Below are 26286 nucleotides of genomic sequence, written 5' to 3'. Positions count from 1 at the left end.
CATCAAGGACTTTTTAGTAGAAACTGCAGATCCTTGGATGCTTCATCACCCCCCTGACATGTCCTCAGAACAACCCATTTCATCCTTCACCTCCCACAGGTCATCTACATCAGTTGAGCTCTCTGCAGACATATGGGGGGGTGCTCTGGCAGCATAAATGCCATTCCACAGGTGGGCCTCCCTCCCTTATGAGGCCCTTACACAGAATAACAAAGATTTTCAGCAAGTCAAATGCTGACTGAAGGATGTTGCCCTAAGGTGGGTTTCAATTTTTTTAATCAGTTTACAGTAACAAAAAATAAAACCAAGGCATGAGATATATTTTGAACAGCTTTCTCAATTCCTGTATAATTTCCAGTTTTACTTTAAAAACAAAAGTTTAAATCAATACAGTAAATGAAGATATTACCCGAAGTTCAAAACCTTTAACTTCCTGAAAAGTTATCAGCCCTCGTACTTCCCGTATTCTTTCAAAGGTTGTCAACTTTTGTGGTTTTTCAAACTCTTACTAACCAATCATTTATTATCAGTATTTCCAAACTTCTCCATCTGTAAACAATCTCAATTCTGAGAAACCTTGCTCAAAAAAACATTGTCAGGCTGAAACTCTGGTTTGTATCCAACAAAGTTGTCCCATTAGCACAAGGACTTCTGCCTGTGCAACAGGACCCTCTCCATCTCCTCACCTCCCAAATCAGTTCTGGGTTTTCCCCCAACCTTCCATAGCAGATTTGCAAAGGGCCATGGAGACAGGAGGTCCTTGTGCACAGGCAGAAATCCTTGTACCAACAGGACAACCCTCTGACCCCATTTCATTTCACTGGAACTTTCTGCCAAGGAACTGCATTTCGGATTGCAGCCTTAAAAGCTCATTTTTCAAAACTTGTTACAGTTTATAGCTTTTGTGGATCTTTTTTGTTGCAGCAAATGGAAGTGAACTTCACATCAGTAGTGTTCGATATGAAGACACAGGTGCCTATACTTGCATTGCTAAAAATGAAGTTGGAGTAGATGAAGATATTTCTTCTCTCTTCATTGAAGATTCAGCCAGAAAGACTCGTAGGTTTAACTTTTATATGTATCTTCTAAGCTCTTTATTAATTCCTATTGAAGGTTCCAATTTTACTGGTTGAGTTTTAAAACTATGGACTTGACTGAATAGTACCAACCTGGGTTTTGTCTGACTAAAGTTTACATGATCAAGCCTAACTTAAAAGCAGCTGTTTAGTTTAGCATTGATCACCAGCAATAATTAATTACACAGTTCTACGGGACTTTGTAATTACAAGCACAAATGGCAAACTGGTGAACAAGTTGCACATTTTTCCTGAGTAGTCTGGTCTAATATCTAATTGGCCTTAAACATGGATTAATTTGAAATTCACTCATAAAATTCTATATGGAACATGAGGCATATGATGATGGGTAGACCTTCCCCATGAACCAATTAGGAATTAAGTCTAAAAGAATTCTTTAATTCAGTAGAGATCCATTAGACATCTAGCACACACTGTAACAGCAGCAGAAAAAAATTAGGGCCAAGAAGCCTTCCTGCAGACTGTGACCCTTTCAGCTTGTCTGGCATGCTCACTCTTCTAGCAAATCATCAAAGACTGAGGATTATGGGGATGGTCCATAGGCTATAGGCTGCCAGGAAACCTCTAGGGATTTTAAAAAAGCAGCAATTTCTGTTATGACCTGTATTCATTACAATCATCACTGTTTCCATTCTGCTGCAGTTTGGTTTCCTCCAAATACAATATTACTTGTTTTGCTATCTGCTATTTAACTTAAGTTACATAACTTAAATATATAAAATTTATGTATTTTACATATATTCATTTCAATGTAAAGGAAATATCAAAAAGTGTAAAAAAATCATTAATTACATCTCACTTGCTCTCTTAAAAACAACAGCCATGATGTGAATGAATACCGAACATATTCGCTTGGCTGGCTTCTGTTCCTAACCACAGACAAGCATGTGAACTGCAATAATTTATGCTTCCTTTTATGTTTTGTTGAAATTCTCTGATCTCCAGAAGTCCCTGGCATGTTCCTGGTGACATAATTTGTAATACATTAGGGATTAGAAGCCTCCAAGCTTGCTGTTTATCCTACCAACCCCACAGAGTCATCCAAGAGAGTAGTGATGCTGAGGCAGTCTGATCCATGCTGAGGATGGGTCATAGTATGTTCCAAGGCTTCCAGGCACTGGCCCTATTTTGATGACATCTGCTGGGGAGTGCTGTAGCCTAGTTTTTTGGACTATTGGTTCAATTTTGGAGGTTATAGTTCTCACATAGAGTCTGTCTTTGGTTCAGATCTGTCCTTCCACTAATGAAACTTCATGGAAGTCTTGCTTAACAATATCTGCAGAGCTGATATATAGAGATATATGTAAGACACTACACTTGAGTAGCAGGGAAGAATGAAGTGCAAGCCTTTTTTTAAATAAGGTTAAAGAGTTGCATCTCTTTTAATGCTATCTCAAAGCTCAGCCATTTTGTGTCTCTCCTTTTCTGATGCTCACAGCAACAGACTATTGTAAAATAAAACTATTAGAAACTATCTGTACATTTTTTAAATTACCAAGTGATTGGTCTCACAATCCTTTGTATCATCACAATAACCATTGCATAGCACTGGGTGAGGAAATTTTCTAAGGCCAACTTTGCACATTACCTTTTTAAGGTACACCAACAAGCTGTTGTACAGATAAATGTAAACATTAATTTGACAAACACATATTTTCAGATGTCTATATCACAAAACAACAATTTGCAGCCAACTGGGCTTGACTGCAGCTTCAACTAATGTGCATCCAGTGGCAAACATAGGTTTACCATTGCACAATAGAAGATTCATTCATTCATTCCACAACTATAAAATGTAAATAAATATTTGTGAAAATAATGAATAATAGTAATCTACATAGCAAGACTGTTTTTGTAGATTTTGTGGTATCACAGAAAACCCTTTTTTAGAAGTCAAACTTTGAACATCAGAATGCTTGTTAATGAGTATTAATGAGAGGAAAGGCTGCTGAGCATTATACTCTTTGTTATTATCTGTCAGAAAATGCATCGTATTTAAAGAAAGCTTTCATATGGGTACAGCTTTTGTGTGATTGTAGAAGATAAAAGGCTACTATTGTGGGGAAAGGAGCATCATTTACTTATGAAGAGACATCTTTTGCAATCTCTGCCCAGGCAAAAATATTTAGTTTAATTAGAATTTCCTTTGTATAAAGGCTTTGATGTGAGGGCAGGGAGGGGGGAAAGTCCCAACAGAGAAAACTGAAATGGGTGAAGTTTATTTTTGTCATACCTTTACTCAAGTGACATCATTTGTATAAACCGATGCTATAAGGCAGAGATGGGAAACCTGTGGCTCTCCAGTTGCTACTCGACTATAACTCCCATGAACCCCAGCAAGCATGGTCAATGGTCAGGGATGATGGGAGCTGTAGTCAAGCAACATCTGGAGGGCCAAATGTTCCCCACCCCTGCTATAAGGCTGTCAGAGAAATAACAATAAAAAACCCAGAATGTTAAGTTCAGTTAACTGCTACAATGAAATTTTGACAATTTTTTTTGTTTCCTTTTCTTGAACATTTTCTGGCGCCCCCATTTTTCTGATGCTGCAGTTGCAAACATACTGTGGCGAGAGGAAGGTACTGCAGTAAAATTGTCTTGTTGTAGTGATAATGTGCTTGTCTGCTTTAATAATTCCATAATGGACCATTCTCCACTGATTTGCCACTAACTTTAGCAATGTCAGCAGGTCTCAGCTTAAGACACAGGTAAACCAATCAAATAATTGGTACAATTATGGGAAGATCTTAAGAGTTTTTATGAAAACTTATATCATTAAGATTTTCTGAACATCCATTCAGAATGTTAAGAATAAAATTTAAATGCAGGTTTTTAAATACCAGAAAACACCAGAAAGAAACTCACAGTTTACTGTACTTTAACTTAGGAGGAATATAAGTATATTTTATTCTTATTTACACCAAACAATTCCTGCTGTTCTTTGTTCATAGACCTTACTTGTACAAGTGTTCAATTTCTAAGCCATGTTTTTCAACTCCATATCTTTCCCAAATAAATATCAAAAAACCTGTTGCTCCTCCTCCTTTCAACTGTATAGAATATTACTTACACTGCACATTTTTATTTTATTTGGCAATTGTTTATTCAGCTAGATTAGACTTACCATGAATCCAGAGCTTGGAAAAGTTACTTTTTTGAACTACAGTTTCCATCAGCCCCAGCCAGCATGGCCACTGGATTGGGCTGATGGGAGTTGTAATTCAAAAAAGTAACTTTTCCAAGCTCTGCATGAATCCTACATTTCAAATTGTTGTCTGTACACAAGCTGAAATAATTCTAAACACCTTCATAGATTTACCCACTTAGGTCTCCTTTAGACTTTACCACAGCTCCGTAGCGGGTGTTTTTTGTCATCTTATGCCATGCCACTATGGTAATAGTTAAAAACTTTGACGGAGCCAATTGCAAAGGTTCTTCCTCCCTGTTTGTTGCCCGTTCAGGAAGGAAAGGTGACAAGTACCACACCCACATGGTTCTAGCATTCATACATTTCTGCAGCCCTGTGGGATGATTCCACAAAAAGATGTTCTCGTGCTCCGTCAGGAGCCCTAAGTATTAAGACATGGCACTTCAAGTATGTACAGTGTAAATATTGGCTGGTAGTAGAGAGTGCATAAACTTTTCTTTGCTTCACTTCAAGTGAGTACCCAACACATAAATTTTCATATGCAAAAACTAGTCAGTTACAACTAACATTTCTTGTTTAACTTCTTTTGGCATATGCTGATCATGAGATGGCATGTCCTGGTTTGATCCACTTTTTTTCAGTGGTGGTGGTTCATTCACTGAACATGCCTTGTAGCTGAGATGAATTCAAAATCCCCCAAATTGGTGAAATAACCAACATGTATTGAGTTCATCCAATCAAAAATGCTTGCATTAAATGGTCCTTAGTGTTGTAGGGTGATCAGGTTATTTACTCCTACTAGAAAAGGCCTCTACAATGCTGAAAAGGCGTTGGAACATACTTTACAGTAAACAGTAAAAAGATTATATTTTCATAATTACTTTTAGAAAGCATGAACATCCTGCAACGATCAAATATTTTCTGGGAGTCAGAGATGCAGGACTTAGCCCTACCATCATAATACAGTCTTTTCTCAAAATTCCTTTTTTGCTATAGTGGTTGTTTCTGATGTTTTAGTCTTGTGTGTGAACTCAAGACAAATGTTCCATAAATGGGGAAAAACTTGGCCACTCATTAGATCTGGTATATAAAACTTCAGTCCACAATCCTTTGTGGGCCTGTTATATAGATTTAAATAAAACCTCAAAAGTCACTAGGCAGAAAAAAAAATACTAGCCTGTAATTCTGGGAGCTGGCATAGGATAGACAGGGAACTCCGACCCTGTTTTAGAAACTTCTGAATTTCTATGCAGACTGTTTGGTTTCTTGGCTAGATGCCAAATAGGGACAGAACACTCTGTCCTTTATCTGGCAGCCCATTCACTTACCTACATGCAATTCCTTGTCACCTGGGCTTATCAAGTACATTTTTAAATACAAAGCTGATATGAGAGGGGGGTGAGGGAGGGAGTTACTGTAGCAACCTACTGTAGACACTATGTTGAGTCATTTCTGAATGTTTAAATTTGCTACTGTTAACCTTTTATAAGCAAAAGCATTTCTCTGGAAAGACTGTCACATTACAAAAATGCAGCTGATATCAAAGGATAAAATTTTGTTCATTTGCTAGGGAAATTGCACTATGAATGCCATTCTGCCCTTGGTTATAGCACTATATTTCTTGATAACCCTGAGACACCACTCACTCACTGAGACTTTAGGATGGCCGACTCTGAAATGAATTCCATAGGACTCTCCAGATGGATAAATTAAACAGGATACACATGCTTGCTCCATTAACAGGACAGCTCTAGAAACCAATAAGTACAGAGCTAAACTCTCTCTTGTTTAAAATGTGGTTAATCATATGTATGTATGTATTTCTGAAATCAAGACCATGATATTAAACCACTAACGCTTAAGCAACATCAAAATAAATCTGAGCATTACCATTAATTTCTGCTTTAAGGATAGGGCAAATGAAAGCTGAAATGTGAACATGCATTTTATCAACTGATCATATAGAATAAGGTGGTTATTGTGCATGAATCTGAATATAGGCATAGTTCACACTGGTCATAAGTTAATGCATGATTGTTATCATTTGTTTTAAAACGTCCCAATTTTAAACATCTGCAGAAATGTGCACTCATTGCATCAAGGGCCAAATCATGCTTTCTGATGTGTTTATTCAGTCCTCATTGAAACTAAGAGGGACTGAGTGCATGCGGCAAGAAGGGATTTTGGCCCACATATGTTGAAAGTATCAGCCTAAGTTACTGTAAGCCTGAGGTATTTTAGTTCTTTAGCAGTGATGACGAGACAGGAGCTTGCTAGCTGTGCTTTCAGGAAATGCATGATCCCTCACAACAGCATCACATTTAAGGATCATTGCTCCTGGATCCACTTTGATGCCTTAACTGGGGTATTTCTGTGGTATAATTCACAGTTTAAATTTCACATATCAAATTCTCAGCACACCATTAAAAAAAATGAAAGCTATATAATGTGCCAGTGCCATTGTGCTTTGATGCTATGGAATCTACACCAGATGACTCAATCTTGTAAACATTTGTATCCTATTGCATACTTGTTTGAAAGATCTGTGCCACAGGGAGCAGTTCTACTGAAATCATGATGAATTGCATCATTTAATATAGCATGGGTGTTCTTTTTTTTTTAAAAAAAAAGCAATATTTTCATTATTAAACTGTCTGAGCACAATGTAGCCAAAGTTAGGCACATCTAGGTCCAGCTAATTTCAATTTGAAATTAATTGAAATTTATTTCTCCCATTGAAATGAATGGAAATGAAAGATTGTTAAGCCTTGGATGAATTGCACCCTTTGTGATTACTTAATTCGCAGTCTTAGAAGCATTTAATGTCTTCTAGTAACTTTTCAAGTCTGAACAGGATTCACAGTTTTCTAACCTAAAAAAAAATTATCATGCACAAGAGGTGACTTTTCTTTAATTGAGGTGTTATATACTATACAAAAACTAATCTGATTAAAAACAAAATTCTACAGCAACAGAACTATGGAAGTTTGGCAGATAAGTACATTTTAAACATTATTTGGGATGGCAGAAGCCATTACAATACCATATTTATAGAATATATAAACATGTATAGTGATAGGATTTCTGAAGAGAATGATTGAAAAGCATTCACAGTATTCATTACTGCATTTGCATGTAATGAAAGATGAAGTACGCTAGTAATGTTGCAGGACATTTCTGATTAAGCAGAAAAGTAAAATACAATTCTTTTACTAGGAATTCACTGACAAGACTATTTTTTCTAAAGCATCTGGAATGCCCCAGTTTTGATAGATGAGTGCTATTGCAATGCTAAGATACCACATTTGTGAATTATTTGCAACATTTCAAAAATGTCTTTGCTTTGGTGGCTATCAGGATTTGCTCCCAGTGGCTATAGGACACCGTAACAAGTCAGCAGCACCTCTTGTTCCACTTTCAAAATAAAGATTCAAATTATGTGCAATGCATGGTAGGAGTCCTGCATTTGAAACATTTATTAGATAAGGCAAAATTATTAGCCAACTGTTTCTAATGCAAAGGAAAGAAACCTGCACATTAATTTGATGGCAAAACACATGATCCCAAGTTGCTTCCTTGCATTTTTTTTTTTACTATCACCACCAAGGCAATACATTTTTGAGCCTATCTGTACCTCGTCCTCACACCTTGAAGCCCTACTTGTGACATGAACTTTAATTTTGTGAATGCACTGAAAGCATCCCAATTATTAAGTGGGATTTTTTTTATATAATAATTTATTTATTTTTGGAGTTTAGCCTTTTTTTTAGAATTAGGAAATTATGACATGTTTTCCCTTGCTCTTTTTGTTTTTGTTTTCTTTTCAAGGTCTCAGCGTGGGAAACATGTTCTATGTCTTTTCTGATGATGGAATCACAATAATTCAGCCAACTGATTGTGAGATTCAGAGGCACATTAAACCAAATGAGAACATTTTCTCAAGTTATGTAAGTTTGGGGTATTAGTGTAATCGTGGCCTTGAAAGGGATACCATTCTGAGAAAGAAAATGTTATGATGAGCATTTAAGCATAGACTTGGAATTTCGCAGACCCCCAAACTATGGAACAGTCTCCCTGAGGAAGTACGCCTGGCGCCGACTCTGCTCTCCTTCCGGCGCCAGGTCAAAACCTTCCTATTCTCTGAAGCATTTTAAGTTACACTGATTTAATTTTAAAAATGTTTATTGTGTTGGATTGTTGCTTGTATTTTAGTATTGTTTTGTTATTTATTGTATTTTTATGCTGTTTTATGTTCACCGCCCAGAGAGCTATTGCTAGTCGGGCGGTATATAAATTTAATAAATAAATAAATAAATAAAAAATAAATGTTATGCATTCACCTGAATATGCAGTGTGAGGAGATTTCCCTAGCCAAGAGAGATGTATTGAGCTGAAGGCTGAGGAATGACTCTCAAGACTTCTGTTGACAAAGCATATGGTCTACCCAGAGTAGACTCTACCTTAACTAAGTTAGGGGCCTGTATGATGAACCATAAGTTCTATAACTGAAATTTGGCTCTCCAAGCTATTCCATGGATATTGGCTAGCTTGAACATTTGCCACCACACCAAGGAAGACTCGTGACACAGAGATGGAATAATGTTATATTTATTAAAATATAACAAATAATGAAATCTTAGCCAATTTAATCCAAATAACCAGATTCAGACTGCTTTGGGCAGGTGAGGGCAAGCCTAACTGTGAGGGAGTATTCCCTCCAGTCCTCTGTGCACCGTGGACTGTAACCCACCAGTCAAGGATGTGGGAGAACCAGTCCCTCCTTGCTAGTAGAGCCAGGTATGTGGTTCCAACCTCTGCAGTGTGGCCCCGCCGTACAGGCATTCACCCCGCTGCACGAGTTGGTCCCACAAGGACACTTGCCAGATTCCCACCAGACCTTCAGCACTGATAGTTCCCTAGCGAGTGCCCTTTACCAAAATGGCTCAGTCTCCTGTTTTTACCCCGTTTCCTCACCTGCTCGAATTCCATGCCAGCCAAAGCTAGACGACCTCAACCCCCCCCCAAAAGGCCAATTGAATCAATCCAAGCAGTATGGAGTAGGTAAAATGAAAGGGACTCTGAAATCAGAATCCCCCCAAAGAAATTCTTACTCAGGCCCAAATGGCGACTAGCAAAGCCCATACTGACAAGGGAGGGAGGGAGGGTGCGGCAAGGCGAAAGAGCCAAGTGCTAAGGGAGGAGCGGGCTTTTAAACCCCGCTCATCCCTTCCTATTGATTGTCAGACCCCACCTGACCCCACTCAAAACCTTTGGGAATATTCCTGAGTCTTCCCAAAGAGTGGGGGATGGCAGCAAACATGCCCCCGCACAAGGCGGGAACGCCATAGTTTCAGTTTGCAATAGCTGAATATAAAGCTGGAGTAAAAAACTGCTCCCAAATTTCACATATCCATTCGTCCCACACAAAATTGGGGAACAAATTTCTGCAACTTTGATCATGCAAATTTTTTTATGAAAACATTGTGTGGTATAGGAGTGTTGCATTTACCTTATTAACTGTACAAGGCACAACTTACTAACTGTACAAATGGGATTTCTTGCACTTAAAACATTTTTAAAAGGCACCTGTGCACTTCCAGTGGTGTGAGGTTCTCTGTACATAGACTCCTAGAGCAGCAGCTTTTTCTGGAATACACATGTGTCTGCATGCTATTGCATTGGCGTTCCAAGGGGTCCTGCCATGCTTGGAACCTGCGTACAGAGAATCTTGGCACAAAACCCCCTGTCCAATGAATTTTCTTTGAAGCACAACACCTCCACCTCCTTCTTTGGAGCCCTCTTCAGTTTGCCCTCAGCCCCATAAAATGACCAAAAGAAAAGTTCTTCAAAAGATTTGGCACAGTGCTAGCTTGATAACACTGATTAGATTTATCCTTCACTGTTCTCAGTACAACTATAGTTTCAAGTTCTTGACTGCAAAAACAAACTCATTGATTTACCTTTTATTATTTTCCTCCATGGCTATCTATGGCACTGCCTGAATCACAGCACTGAACTTAAAACTTATTAAACCTGCTTTCATTCTTTTATTTCAGGCAGAAATCTGTCCTAGAGTTGAAGGTGAAGCCATTCAGTCCTGCCTCTGGGCTTCTGCTGTCAATGTCAGAGACAAATATATTTATGTAACACAGCCTAAGTGGAATAGAATAATGATCCTTGATATCCAGACTCAGAAAGTAATTCAGGTAAATTTCCAGAGGCAACTGATTGCTTTTGGATGGGGAAAAAACAGTTTTCATACTTCCAAAAAATTGGCCTGTTCCCAAAGGAGATTTTAGCTATTGACTTTGTTAGTAGATTGGTTGTGGTTTGCAGTCTGACAGTTGACATTTTTGATTCACAGCTTGTTACAAGTATGGTAATAGTTCATGTAGCAACAAGCTGATATGGCTACTAGAAACAGGATCATTGCTAATAATGTTGCTAATAGTTTGACAATAATATTTTCACACTAATAATAATACCTGCCAGTTGAAGTCCTCTGTTAACAGCATAGGTCATAATATATAATACTGATGAGTATATAATGTTCTGAGGCTACAGTCCCTACGCATGCTTACCTGAAAGTAAGGTCCACTGACTGAACACAGTGGAAACTTCTGAGAAAGCAGACTCAGAATCATAGTGTGTCAGCAGTACACTGATGATACCCAACTCTGTTTCTCAGTAACATCTGAATTGAGAAAGGCCATGCAAGCCCTGGTCCAGTGCCTGGACTCGATGGTGGGCTAGGTGAGGACCAATAAACTGACTCTGAACCCTGGGAATATGAAGGCACTGTGGGTAGGTGGTTCCTGAGTTTGGATAATTGGACAATTGCCTGCTTGGAATGGAGTTGTATTCCCTCTGAAAGAGCTGGTTTGTAGTCTGTGGGTGCTCCTGGATCCATCTTTGACAAAGGGGGTCAGGTGACCTCAATGGCTAGGAGTGCCTTTTACCAGCTTCAGCTGATAAGACAGCTGTGGCTGTTTCTGGACCAATATAGCCTGACCACTGCTGTCCATGCACTGGTAAACTCCAGGCTGCAGCTGGTGCAAGATGCAGTGGCATTTATCATTTTAAGTAGATTTGCTAGAAAAGAACATTTTAGACTAGTTCATCCCCTCACAAAGGCCAAATTACTGAGTGGCCGAAATGCGTTGGACTTTTGTTATAATAAACATTTTTTCAAGCATTTTGGGTTCCCCCCTTTTTTTTCCTTTTGCAAGATGCAGTGGCACAACTGCTCACTGGGGCAGGACATCACTACCTTGTCACCCCACTGCTGAAAGAATTGCACTGGCTGCCCATTAGCTACCGGGCCAAGGAGTTGGTTTTGGTGTATAAAGTCTCATACAGCTTAGGACCAGGATATCTGAAATATTGTCTTACCCCTTATATACCCAGTTGATCACTGTGGTGAGGGCCTCTTGCAGGTACCATCTCATCAGTAGATCCTGTCTGCACAACATAGGAAGCAGACCTTTAGTGCTGTGGTGCCTACCCTTTGGAATTCCCTCCCCTTAAATATTAGACAGGAACCATCTCTGTTGTCTTTCCGGTGTCAACTAGAGACCTTCCTCTTTCAACAAACTTTCTAAGTAGAAACTTTATCCCAGTCTGCATCTGTACTGGAATTGTTTTTAAGATGTTTTAAAGTTTTTTTAAGATGTCTTGGAGACATTTTTAAGGTGTTTGTTTGTAAGATGTTTTTAGTATTTTGTCATTTGTTTTCCACCCCAGGGTTCTGCTGGGAGGAAGGGCAGGATATAAATGTAATAAATACATAGGTAGGTAGGCAGGCAGGCAGGATTGGGATTTTCAGGTGGCCAACCAAGATATGAAAGTTAGTGTGTATATGTGCATGTGTATGTTAAAGTTAGTTCTAATCATGTCTACGACTCCTCTTCCTTACTCAAAAGTCTGCCACTACAGAGCCACATGAATTGAAAGCATGTGTGGCTGAAGTAATTCTGTTGTTTCAGAGAGCACATTGAGTGCTGTTCAGAAGAAGTGGTTGGCAGGGAGGGGAAGCACCACACATCTGGCCTCCTGGCAGTGGCATCACTGCCCCTTACTGGGAGACAGAGGGGGAGGCTCTGGGCAGGGTAGGTTGGCACTTTGCGAGCACATCAGCAGAAATGATTTGGTGCTCCTGCTGGTGTGCCTACGCAGCGCCAGCCTCCCTGCCACTTCACCCCTCTCCATATCAGTAAGCGGTGATCAGAGACATAGTGGCACCCCTACAAAGTGCCTGCTTCTAAGAGCAATGCAGCTAAACATGCCACAGGATTCAGATGCCCTAATGATGTAGATGCCACTAGTGGGGTATGCTACAGATATGGGTATAAATTGTAGATGTGGTACTACTGGTGTGAAAGCAGCTATGATATAGCAGCATTCACATTGCTGCCAATAACATATGAAGCAGGCCTCAGTATACATCAGTATTTCATACTTGGTATGTATAATGGCATGCAGTGGTATGTTGTCCAACTTGGATGTGAAATGAAAAATGTTCCCAAAAAGTTTTCTTAATAACCTGTTAACACCAATCAAATGTATTGCTTACATTCCTTTTCATAAAGAATAACTAATGCAATTGTTTGTCTTTCCTTTGAAGTCCTTGGATACTGACCCTCTACCTGTAAAATTACATTATGATAAGTCACATGACCAAATTTGGGTACTTAGCTGGGGGGATATGAAGAAGTCCCATCCAACATTGCAGGTAAGCCTCTTATGACTTTAATAGTTAACCACTGTTTTCTTTTAGACATTATCTGCAGAAAATTAAGAGTAACATTTTCTACTAGAATATTTCCCACCACTGAGGGTTGTCTGGTTGGTGGTGACCTGTGACAGGGCCTTCTTGGTGGTAGTCCCCCATTTGCAGAATGTTTTCCCTAGCAAGGTGCATCAGTCTTCCTCACTATTAACCTTTAGGAGAAATTTAAAACTCATTCCTGTTTAGCCAGCCATTGGATGGTTAAAAATCCTATCCTTGGCAATCCTGAAATTACGAGTTTGAGAGTAAGTGATTGTTTTTAGGAGTTCTGAACTGTTTTAAGAAATTTGTTTTTAACTGTTTTCAGAAGTTTTAACTATATTGTTTTAATATGGACATGTGTATCACCCTGGGCTCCTTGGAGGAAGATGTGGGAAATAAATTTAATGAAGCAGATCTTAATATTTAAATCTGCACATCAGTGTTGTCTCTTTCCCCCATTCCTCATCAGTTCTTCTGTTTTGGACACAATTTCAAATATAGTGCAAATGCAGAGGCCTGTGCAAAGACAACTATTGAATCAACCATGTAGTCTTTTTATAGATTCGGAATATCGCTGACAAGAAATGTATAAACCAGCGATTTGGAACCTTTGTTCTCCAGATGATGTTAGATTCCAACTCCTGTTAGCCTGAGCTAGCATGGACAATGGTCAGGGACGATGTCCAACAGCATCTGGAAGTAGGACCAGCCCCCAGCCCCAGGAAGGATCAGCGGTGTGGACCTGGTGTCCTAGAAACAGTATTGTTGCCACATAGTGGCGCAGTGAGGGGGAGAGGCAGAGCAGTGGTAAGGTCAGGGTAGGCTAGGTGAACCAGCTGAGCCAATCTGGCACTCCCACTGGTGCAACCACACTGTCCCAACATCTCTGCCACTCTGCCTTCTCACCATTCTTGTGCATGGTAGCAATGCCACTACTGGGAGGGCAAGTCCACAGTGCTGCCCAGTCCCACCAGCCTCTCCTCTCTAGAGACCCACAGGTTTCCCCTCCCTGCTGTAACTTCCAGTAGCTAATTTATTTATTTTATTTATTTATTAAATTTATATACCGCCCGACTAGCAATAGCTCTCTGGGCGGTGAACATAGAAATACAAAGCATAAAAAATACAATAAATAACACAATATGATACAAAATACAATCTAAATCAATGCAGTAACATTTTAAATGTAAATCAATTTAGATTAAAATGCTTCGGAGAATAAAAAGGTTTTAACCTGGCGCCGAAAGGAAAGCAGCGTCGGTGCCAGGCGCACTTCCTCGGGGACACCGTTCCACAGGTCGGGGGCCACCACCGAGAAGGCCCTAGATCTTGTCATCACCCTCCAGGCATCCCTATGGGTTGGAACCCGGAGGAGGGCCTTCGTAGCTGAACGTAGTGTACGGGCGGGTTCATATCAGAAGAGGCGTTCCGCAAGGTAACGTGGTCCCGCACCATATAAGGCTTTATAGGTTAATACCAACACTTTGAATCTAGCCCGGAAACATATTGGCAGCCAGTGCAGGCGGGCCAGGACAGGTGTTATATGCTCAGACCACTTTGTTCTTGTTAGCAGTCTGGCTGCCACGTTTTGCACTAGCTGTAGTTTCCAAACTGTCTTCAGAGGTAGCCCTACGTAGAGCGCATTGCAGTAATCCAAACGCGAGGTTACCAGAGCATGTACCACTGATGTAAGGTCCTCTTTACTCAAATAGGGACGTAGCTGGGCTACCAACCGAAGTTGGTAGAACACATTCCTTGCCACCGAGGCTACTTGAGCCTCAAGTGAAAGGGAAGAATCTAGGAGGACTCCCAGACTACGAACCCGTACCTTTAGGGGGAGTGTAACCCCATCCAGGACAGGGCATATATCCACTATCCGATCAGAGAACCCGTCCACCAACAGCATCTCAGTCTTATCTGGATTGAGCTTCAGTTTGTTAACTCTCATCCAGTCCATTATCGCGGCCAGGCAGCGGTTCAGCACATCGACAGCCTCACCTGAAAAGATGAAAAGGAGAAGTAGAGCTGCATGTCATCAGCATACTGATGACAACGCACTCCAAAGCTCCTGATGACCTCACCCAACGGCTTCATGTAGATATTAAAAAGCAAGGGGGACAGAACTGACCCCTGCGGGACCCCATATTGGAGAACCCACTGTGTCGAGCAATGTTCCCCGAGCACTACCTTCTGGAGACGGCCCGCCAAGTAGGAGCGGAACCACTGCCAAGCAGTACCTCCAACTCCCAACTCCCCGAGACTCTCCAGAAGGATACCATGGTCGATGGTATCAAAAGCCGCTGAGAGATCAAGGAGAATCAACAGAGTCACACTCCCTCTGTCTCTCTCCCGACATAGGTCATCATACAGGGCGACCAAGGCTGTCTCGGTGCCAAAACCAGGCCTAAAACCCGATTGAAATGGATCTAGATAATCGGTTTCATCCAATAGCGCCTGGAGCTGGCCAGCAACCACTCGTTCTAAGACCTTGCCCAGGAATGGAACATTCGCGACTGGCCTGTAGCTGTTAAGATTGTCTGGGTCCAAGGAAGGCTTTTTCAGAAGTGGTCTCACCACTGCCTCTTTAAGACAGCTAGGGACCACTCCCTCTCGTAAAGAAGCATTTATCACTTCCTTGGCCCAGCTACCTGTTCCATCCCTGCTAGTTTTTATTAGCCAAGAGGGGCAAGGATCCAGTACCGAAGTGGTTGCACGTACCTGTCCAAGCACCTTGTCCACGTCCTCGAGCTGAACCAACTGGAACTCATCCAACAAAACATGACAAGACTGTGTTCCGGACACCTCACTAGGATCAACTGCTATAACTTGCGAGTCTAAGTCCCGTCGGATGCATGAGATCTTATTCTGGAAGTGATCGGCAAACTGGTTACAGTGTGGGAACTAAATTTTACCTTCACTGGGTTCTGTCTTTAGCAATAACAATTACTATTTCAGATGCAACTTTGACTTGACCTGCAACATGGAAGATCCAACCAAAGATCCAACTTTGACTTGACCTGCAACACAGAGCCTTTTACTAATCTTTTGATTATTTTTTCTGTCCCATGGATACTATTAATAGCTATCTAGTGCTCTCTTCTCTTTCTGTTGCATTGTCTCTCCTTTTCTCTCTTTATCTGCAGTCCTCCTTTTTCCTTTCTTCCCTGGTCCAAACAACATTTGTAGGGGCTTTGGTTTGATCCACAATAGGGTGGTCATGACTCGGTTATGGATTGCAACACACCTATTGAAGACCTATATTCTAAAGAACTCATGGTTGTAGAACTGATTCAAGAAGAGCATACGTGCCTTATGGCAGAAATGGAGCAAGCCTGATGAGCTTGAACCTATTGCTGATTTGCTAAATGTTGACCTTGGTACATAGGGACCTCTGGTATGACCGTTTTCATCATGACAGGTCTCTACTCCATGAACATTATGGTTTGAATAACCTAAACTGACAAGCATTTTGGGAAAAGAAATTTCTGTCTTAGTATAGAGATCTGATCTAGCTTACCTCCCAACATTGTAATTTATGCTTCAGTAAGGCTGACTTAGTTAAATTACATGTTGAATTGGAATTGGAAGTAGGCCATAACCAGAGAAAACATTTGGAGGGAAAATGTTTTGTTAGATGGAGGAGATCTGGTAATTGATCCAACAGATTAGATAAAAGATGGTGATACATCTGTCAATGATCTAGCATTGTGTGGGACTTCATTGATATATTGTACCATAGATTCCACACCAATTGTTTTGCCAGAACGTGGGAGTAAGAACTCTTTGTTTATCTCCAAAACACCCTTGCATCTATTAATAGACATCATGCTAGGCCAAAGGTTTGTTCTGCAAACAATCAGCTCCGTGCAGTACTTGCTGCCACTATGTACAAAAAATGTACAGTATTGTACAAATCAGTTGGGTTTCTACGGAAAATCAGATGCATTTTCAGTTAAGGAAACCCATCTGCAAAATAATGGCTACAGATGATTAGGGGAAAACATTACATCCAATTCATTCTTATTATTATCAGTATATAAAATTGTGACCATAGGAGGAGGCAAAAAGGGGAGTTTCTTAAGCAACCTCAGCCAAAACCCCTGATAATTAACACAGCTTCATGCATAAGACACAAGAAGACATAAAATGTTACCTTCACCCCTTACAATTTCATTTCTTCTTTCTAGGGTTGTGGCAATTAAAGTTAACATGGACCTGGCTTTGAGACTATTACTATTAGGAGAGGCTTAACCAGTAGGGTGGAGCCCCAGTAATAGCCTCCTGGCAATGGAGTCACTGCTGCTTACTGAAAGGGGAGGGGTGAGATGGCAGCGAGATGGAGACTATGTGGACACACCGGTAGAGCCAATCTGGTGCTCCCACCAGCAAGCCTGTGCAGCCCCAACCTCGTCACTGCCTCACTCCTCCCACTCCAGGTAAGCGGCAGCAGCTCCAGTACTGGGAGGCTATTGCTGTGGCTCTGCCCCACTGCGCAAGCCGCTCCTGTTTTTTTGTCAAGAACATGCTATCTGAACAACTGGAAAGTAGTTAGGCATCTACAGTGACACATACACAAGGAATGTAGATTAACATTAGTAGCAGCTGCCCCATTTCAGAATTTTATTCAACAAAGCTATGCAACCTTCTAATGATCTGTGTGGATTAATTCATACACAACTTATGTGCTCTGTTGAGTCTGGTGGTAACAGGTACCACCCAGGCAGGGAACAGGCTGATCTTTAAAGTGGTCAGTGCATAAATGGAGATTTCAGAGATCAGGTGAATCCCTATTGGCCTCTTTTATCACTTGATCCCTGCAGAGGCATTAGCCTCTGTGATGGTGCTGAAATGCAGCACATAGCTTATCTGCAAATTGCCATGATTATTTATTATTTATTCCTTTTGTATACTGCCCCATAGCTGAAGCTCTCTGGGCAGTTTACAATTAAAAACATTAAAAACAAATATACAAATTTAAAAACACATTTTTAAAAAGCAATTTTAAAACACATGCTAAAATGCCTGGGAGAAGAGGAATGTTTTGACCTGGCGCCGAAAATATAACAGTGTTATGATGGCATAAAGAACAACTCACTAGGGTTTCCATTGGCCAAATCCCCAAATGGAGACCCCTAACACCTTACAAGCTATTTCACACACAATGAAGAAGCCTCAATGTTGTTAAACTGCTTGTGTACTGGTTATATTGCACTAGTGACATGATGGAAACTAAATATACTGTACTGTACATGATTACGTTAAAAACACTTCCATCAAAAAGCCCACCCTGGACCCATTGGTTTGTGACAACTACTGACCGGTTGCAAATACTCCCTTTTTAGGGAAGGTGATTGAGATGGTTGTGGCACAGCAACTGCAAGTACTCTTGGATGAAACAGATTATGTTGACCCATCCCAGTCTGGGTTCAGGCCTGGTTATGGGACTGAATTGGCCTTGGTCGCCCTGATGGATGACCTTTATCGGGAGAAGGACAGGGGGAGTGTGACCCTGTTATTCTTACTTGATCTCTCAGCAGCTTTTGATACCATTGACCGTGGTATCCTTCTGGGCCAACTTGGTGAGATGGGTATTGGAGGCACTGTTTTACAGTGGTTCCGATCCTATCTCCAGGGTCGTTCTCAGAGAATAGCATTGGGTGACTGTCTTTTGGCCCCCTGGCAGCTGTGCTGTGGGATGCCACAGGGTACCATCTTGTCCCTCATGCTGTTTAACATCTATATGAAGCCCTTGGGAGCAGTCATCAGGAGCTTTGGGGCGAGGTGTCAGCAGTATGCTAATGATACCCAGCTCTATTTCTTCATAACATCTAAATTAGGAGAGGCCGTGCAAGCCCTGGACCACTGCCTGGATTCGGTGGGGGGGGGATGAGGGCCAATAAACTGAATCCTAGCAAGACGGAGGCACTGTGAGTTGGTGTTTCCCGAGTTCGGATAATTGGTCAGTTGCCTGCTTTGGATGGGGTCGTACTCCCTCTGAAAGAGCAGGTCCATAGCCTGGGGGTGCTCCTGGATCCATCTCTGTTGCTAGAGGCCCAGGTGACCTCCATGGCTAGGAGTGCCTTTTACCAGCTTTGGCTGGTGAGACAGCTGTGGCCATTTCTGGACCGGGATAGCCTGACCACTGTTATCCACACACTGGTAACCTCCAGGCTGGATTACTGTAATGCGCTCTATGTGGGGCTGCCCTTGAGGTTGGTCTGGAAGCTGCAGCTGGTGCAAAATGCAGCGGCAAGACTGCTCACTGGGACATGTCACCCCAATGCTGAAAGAATTGCACTGGCTGCTCATTTCCTACCGGGCCAAGTTCAAGGTTCTAGTCTTGGTGTACAAAGCCCTATACAGCTTGGGACCAGGATACCTGAAAGACCGTCTAATCCCTTATAATGATTTTGTCAGCTGTCTTTTATTTTCCCAGAATGCTCCAGATGTTGCATAATTTCAGGGTCTTTTTTGGTGGAGGTAGTGGTGGGAGAATGGGGACTGCTACAGTTAAAATATTGCCGCATTGTCAGCTGCCATTTCCCCTTGCCTGGAACACCCACAGATGATTTGACATCAAGGACTTTCTGGGAAAATTATGTGGTGGCCTCCAGGAGCCAAAATTAGCTCTGCTGCAGTCACCACAATCTCCAGAGGAAGATAAGATATTTCCCAAATGACTGACGAACAGTCACAAATGGGATACTGAAAACTGAACATATTCATACCCATTTGTGACTGACTGCATTCATTTTTAAAAAATGAAAACTGAACCGAATGGGTCATTCTGTTCAGGTTTCATTCCTTCAAAAAAAAAAAAAAGCATGCTCTTACTAAGCCTGGTAACCTCCAGGCTGGATTACTGTAATGCGCTCTATGTGGGGCTGTCCTTGAGGTTGGTTCGGAAGCTGCAGCTGGTGGAAAATGCAGCGGCAAGACTGCTCACTGGGACATGTCACCCCAAAGAATTGCACTGGCTGCCCATGAGCTACCGGGCCAAGTTCAAGGTTCTAGTTTTGGTGTACAAAGCCCTATACAGCTCAGGACCAGGATACCTGAAAGACCATCTTATCCCTTACATACCCAGTCCATCGCTGCGCTCTGCAGGTGAAGGCCACCTGCAGATACCATCTTATCAGGAGGTTCATTCTGTACAATATAGGAAATGAACCTTTAGTGTGGCAGCACCTACCCTGTGGAATTCCCTCCCTTTGAATATTAGGCAGGCACCATCTCTGCTATCTTTTTGGTGCCTTTTGAAGACTTTTCTTTTTCAACAAGCCTTTTAAGTGGAGAGCTATCCCAATCTGTGTCAGAATTGCTTAATATGTTTTTTAATAATGTTTTTAACCCTTTTAAAAAAGTTTTTAAAATGTTTTTAATGCTGTTTTGTCTTAATGTATTTTAAGATTTGTTTATATGATGTTTTAAAGTGTTTTTAGTGCCTTGTTTGCCGCCCTGGGCTCCTGCTGGGAGGAAGGGCAGTATTGAAACAAATCTTTTAAGGCTCTAGCACTTTTTGTAATGAATTACTTTGCTGTAAATTCTGAAGACATCCTGTTAACCCGCTGAGTGAGTAAATACTCCTAATGAACTGACCTTAGGCATCTTATAACACAAAACACTTCCTCAAGGAAGCATTTTATCATTTGATTTGAGTTTTTTTTTAAAAAAAAGAAAGAATCCCCTCTATGATTTGCGAGGGATACAGGTGAAATAGTGAGTTTTCCATTGTAGCAAAGGGCTTGTATTCTTCTCAAAAACCTTTTTGAAAAGAGAAAGATTCACTCTATTCCTTTCCATGTATTTCCCACCCATCTCCCCTGGCACTCTAGATATCTTTTCAGAGAGACAACTGCTGTGACTTTGCAGTTTGTCATTCAAGCCAGTTAATTAACATGGTGCATTTCAGTGAAATTATTATATGTGAACATGGAAGCAGTGTTTATAATAAGCAGTGCAGGAAAATTATGGAAAGGTTAGAGCTGGGACACTATTTCAGTGCTTGCGTGATTGCATTGTCTTTTGATACAGACAGTGTGAAAGCAGATGGGGAGCTATTCTCTTACCTTGCAAATGTCACATATACACACAAATGACATTTCATTAGCATACTTTATTTCCTGGAACCAGAACAGCCTCCATTTTGACTTATGGAATGCTGCTAGATACATGAAAAAAATCATATTGATATAGGTCAGGGATGACTAACCTGAGACCCTGCAGATATTCTTGGACTCCAGCTCCCATAAACGCGAGCCAGCATGGCCAATGGTCAGGGATGATGGGAGTCATAGTACAACAAATATCTGGAGGCCCACAGGTTAGTCGTCACTAATCTAGGTAATCTAGAGTTTCCATTTCAGTGCCTTGTTTTTTGTTCTGTCCACGCTCAGCATTTTGGTTATTTCTTTTAGGTAATACCAGAGGCAAGTACAGGAGAAAACCAGCATATCATTCGCACCCAGCTGGATGGAATGGATGATTATTTTATTCCACATACAAATCTCATTATCAATCACATCAGGTAAGAGCCCTCTCAGCCCCAGTAGTATGTAGTGTTAATTGATGAAATTTCTATTAATCATGAGAATTACATGCTTTGCTTCTGTGACAATTGCCAAAAGCTCCACCACGCTAGGAAGCATAAGCCATGAAGACCTGTTCCAAAGGGCTTCACAAGTTAGCTATGAAACATGAACCAGCACATGAAATCAGACAGCTTGGAAGCACACAAGGAAGCAATGGAGCAATAATGGCCAACATGATAAGTAGGTGCTTGGCAAAAATACCCTTTTTATTTTTTCTGTGTTTTTAACCTCAGATATATCCCCCTCTTCCTGCTGTGGCTATTTTTAGCAAAGCCTCTCTGTGTTTTTATTGGGTTTTTATTAGTTATTGTAAACCACAAATTTTGAATTGAAGGACAGTGTGGAAATGTTTTCAATAAATAAATGAAACTACAGGTTATGCAAAATTTCACTGGCAACTCTTCTCCTCCTGGCTGAGAGCCATTACAAACATTCTGTTGAGTCACAAATCTGCATCAGCAGTTTTTATTCAGCCTTTTGGTCATGCAGTGTTCAGCCCCAGGTATTCTTGGGGTTTGCCAAACATCATCATTTTAGCCAAGCACAAGTCTTTTTTTAATGTGTTTCAGTGCAGAAAGCATAATTTTATGCACTGATTTATTTGAAACATTTAAACATTTTCTTCTTTAAATAAAACCAAAGCAGTTTACTACATGTATTTATACCAATGGTGCTCTGGAAGAAAGATAACTGCCCATTAAACATATTCTGAATAATTTATTTTATTAAGATTTGAGTGAGCAGATGCTTTGGCTCACTCGCTCGCTCTCTCACACACACGGAGTACTACTTTGAAAGCAGCAAGTACGCCATCCTCCTACTGACCTGCTTTTCTAAACTTGCTGTGCAGTCCTGTGCATATCTACTCAGAAGTAAGTTCCATTCAGTTAAATAGGACTATTCCCAGGTGAAGTATATATAGAATTGCATTCTAAACATTCCAATACGAATTTTTAAAGAAATGCTTTAAAAAAGGTTTTTGTTCAAAGATTTCTTCAAGTGTCGTCTCATTACTCTCTAATTGTATATCACATCATTTTCATTTTCTCTGCCACCATTCCCCCATACACCCCCATGAAAAGTTTCTGATAGATACAAATATAGCAACTGAATCAAACACTAAATCCCAGGAGTGTTTATGTGTGATCATGCAGTTGCTGGCTAACTCTTCAGGAGTAAATTGTCATGGCTGGACACTTCAGTGATGCTTCTGACTAAAATTAAGAGGGGGAAATATTATATGGAGACAACTGTGCCGTATAGGTGAAAAAGCAAATCTGAGATATGATTTTCACACAATGGAATGCTGGCTCTAAAGTTATTAGGAAAATCTAGCGACCTAGACTTGCTGTGTTTGGGAAAGAGTGTAGCAAGTGTTCAAAAGCATGATCTCAAGAAACATGATGTGTTTGTCTTTCAGGCAGATAAGCCAATCAGTGGTATGGAACATGGGTGAAAGGGGCCATTTTTCTATTGTTTTCCTTTGAGAATTACTCACAAGAGCAAATGCAGGGCTTAACTTCTTCTCATCCCCTCCTCCCATCTCTTAATAGTTTCCTTAAAAATATGATGGGGAAATTAACACAATATATTAATTTGCAGTGAGTGCAAAGGAATTATAGAATCTATGCAAAGAAAAATCTACTACATCATATCATGTAGGTTCACTGCTCTACAATTTTCCCATAGGACATATACATTTTGTTTCCTTGATTTTTCTCATCTCATTCAACGTGGAGAAGAATAGCTTCTATTAATTATGATGCTGAATTATTATACTTACATGGCTTGAAAAACTAGTTTTCCATGCTATATATTCTTGAAGACTTAGGTTGATGTTGATCTAATTTGGGGGGGAAACCCTTAATGCTACATGACAATACATTAGCTTAACGAAGAAACAATAACATAACGAAGAAACAATAACAAGTGGCCTAAACCCAAAATTCTAGTGCTTTGCAGCAAGAAAGTGCATCTGGTGATCCTCTGCATTGTGCCATAGCTAACCCTAACCTATACAGTAGCACACCAGTTGACACTGATTTGGATCCAGAAATGCCCTTTCATTTGAACAAGACAGCCCTGTCCATTTTTTGGGATTTGTGCATCTTGCTGGAGCCCCCTGTGGTCCATCATATGGGTTCCAGAGAGTCCCTCAACCTTTAGGGACAGCTTTATGGCAGAGTGCAAAGAAGCTGGGAAAACTCCATTGCGTGAGCAGAATTCTGCTTCTTCTTTCCTGGATCCAACCCTCTATTTCTAGAGTACAGCATGGGGATTTAGGTTTTAATATGTCTCCTTTCTTGACTACCTCTGTGTCTCCAGCAGATAATGCTATAGCATTAGTGGTTAAGGTGAATCAATCACATTATGAGCTGCGAATCTCTGGTTAAAATAACAGCTCAGATATGAACTCTCTTTGTGGCCTTGAGCAATGTATCTTTGTCTCACTCACTTCCTCAGTCGTTCATATAATTTGGCCTACGAGCGCAAAGCATTCCATAGATGCTGTTTCGGTAAGTCTTATAGCAACCCTAGGAGAAAGGCCAACATTATTATTGCAGAGCCAATATTGTATGGATTTTGGGATGCTGTGAAAACATTTATTTCAGCAAGCATTTCTGGAACACTAATTTTATCAGATCACTTTTAATTCTCTACTGCTTTTATTGTATATTATTCTGTATATTATTTCATTTTAAATTGCTTAGAAATCTATGGTTATAGGCGATTCATAAATATTTTAAATAAATCAATATTAATGGCAACATTAATAGTGGCCTACTTCCCAGGGTTGCTGTTAAGACATAACAAGGCATGTCTGTGGAATGCTTTGCACTCCTCAACCAAGTGATAGGAGGAATTATTATTCTCTTAGAACAATTGCCTAACTTCTTTGTGGCATCTGTTGTAATACAAATATTGTTTGCATTGTTTTCCCATTACAGATTTGGCTTCATCTTTAACAAGTCAAAATCTGCAGTTCACAAAATTGATCTGGAAACTGTCGCTCACATCAAGACTATCAGCTTCAAAAACTACAGCTGCTTGCCACAAGCCATGGCCTATACGCATTTGGGTGGCTACTTCTTTGTCCAATGCAAAATAAATACATCAATACCAATGACTCCACAGCTTATAATTGACAGTGTTACAGATTCTGTTATTGGCCCCAACAGTGGCATATCAGGTACTCCCTATATCTCTCCTGATGGACGCTATTTGGTCAGCGCAGATGGACACAGCAGGAAGATCAGAGTCCAGGCAATAACAGTCCAAGGGGAAATCAAGTTGATTTATGACTTACAAACCAGCATGCACATATCTGCTCTGACATTTCAGTCCTCTTTCACCGAAGGCAATCAGTATTATATATATGCTACTTCACATTTGCAAACAGATGTGCTTTTTGTAGAGTTGTCAACAGGGAAAATGGACATCTTGAAGAATTTAAAGGACCCTATCAAATCCAAAGACTGGCCCTGGAGTGACTACAACAGAATTATCCAAGACAGTGGATTATTTGGGCAATATCTTATAACACCAGCAAAGGATTCACTATTTATAATTAATGGGAGACAAAACACATTACGCTGTGAGGTTTCGGGTATCAAGAGGGGTAACACAGTAGTTTGGGTTGGAGATGTATGAAAGGCCAAAAGGAACAGAACTTTCAGGAAACAATGAACTGATTGGACCTTTAACTGCAAAAAAAGAAAAAATATGCAGTAGCATTGTATATTTTTACACTGAGGGAAAAACTGTATAAGCTTCATGGTGCAACACTGGCCTATTTGCAAGATTGAAAATATAAACTATGCTCTGCTAATAGGAATTGGTTATGCTGGGAATTTGTGTGGAAGTCAGACATGGAACATATACTAGGGAAAGGAATAATTTCTCAAACTGAGATTGTATAAACCACATTCCTTGGTGATTCTGTACAACACTTTTGAGTTGAAAGGCTGATGGATCCTTACGTTCTGTCTAGCTTATTATCAGTATTCATTCTATTGGTCCAACATAACATTTATGTAATGTGTGCCATGTGGCATGGAATCAGGCCTGTAGCTTAGACATTTTCACATGGATGGGCGAACTGGAGGATGTTATGTGTTTATGTACACTGTTGAAAATGCAATTTCAGTCAAAAGTCTTTTTTAACCTTTTTTTCTTAATGAAGATGTTATTTATATAGTTGTTCAATAATCAAGTCAGGAAATTTAAATATTCAAACAGATTAAAAATTCCACTAATCTAAAAAACAAACAAACCAGACTAAGAAGCTAAATTGAAAAACTCGAACATATTCTTTTTACTTACTTTATTTTGAAATGTAGAGGGGGTGGCAATATCCCCTCAATGCCCTCCAGTAGCTGCAGGCCTCCACTGAAGATATCACCCTTGACATCAAAGGAAAAAGGTAAGAGGTTAAAATCAAGGCTTGTGATAATATACTTTAACTGAAAGCAGTATTTAGAATGCAAAGATACTGGAAAGAAACATCAGTTGCTTCTTTTTGGGGAAACACAATTCAAGAAGGCTAGCCCAACACCTTTCTGAAACCAAACATGGCAGAATTCTGTACTGACAGGTATATTTATTTTATTTATTTTATTCAGCTTATATCCCGCCCGACTAGAAAACAGCTCTCTGGACGGCAAACATAGAAACATATAC

At 40.4% G+C, this 26286-nt stretch overlaps 1 protein-coding gene across 1 annotated transcript in view; it reads left to right on the top strand.

Moving 5' to 3' along the window:
• FSTL4 (follistatin like 4) overlaps positions 1–25580 on the top strand; it is a 404792-nt gene extending 379212 nt beyond the window's left edge. The window contains exons 8-13 of the mRNA XM_061613401.1: positions 925–1059; positions 8074–8192; positions 10302–10451; positions 12869–12976; positions 21433–21542; positions 24555–25580. Coding sequence (XP_061469385.1) covers positions 925–1059; positions 8074–8192; positions 10302–10451; positions 12869–12976; positions 21433–21542; positions 24555–25257 — 1325 coding nt within the window. The 3' untranslated portion in view covers positions 25258–25580. The remainder of the gene's footprint in view (positions 1–924; positions 1060–8073; positions 8193–10301; positions 10452–12868; positions 12977–21432; positions 21543–24554) is intronic.
• Positions 25581–26286: the final 706 nt, after the last annotated feature.

Source organism: Rhineura floridana, chromosome 3 (assembly GCF_030035675.1).
Source record: "Rhineura floridana isolate rRhiFlo1 chromosome 3, rRhiFlo1.hap2, whole genome shotgun sequence".
NCBI lineage: Eukaryota > Metazoa > Chordata > Lepidosauria > Squamata > Rhineuridae > Rhineura > Rhineura floridana.
Note: the sequence above shows the minus strand (reverse complement) of the source record. Positions and strands in the feature narration are given on the sequence as shown.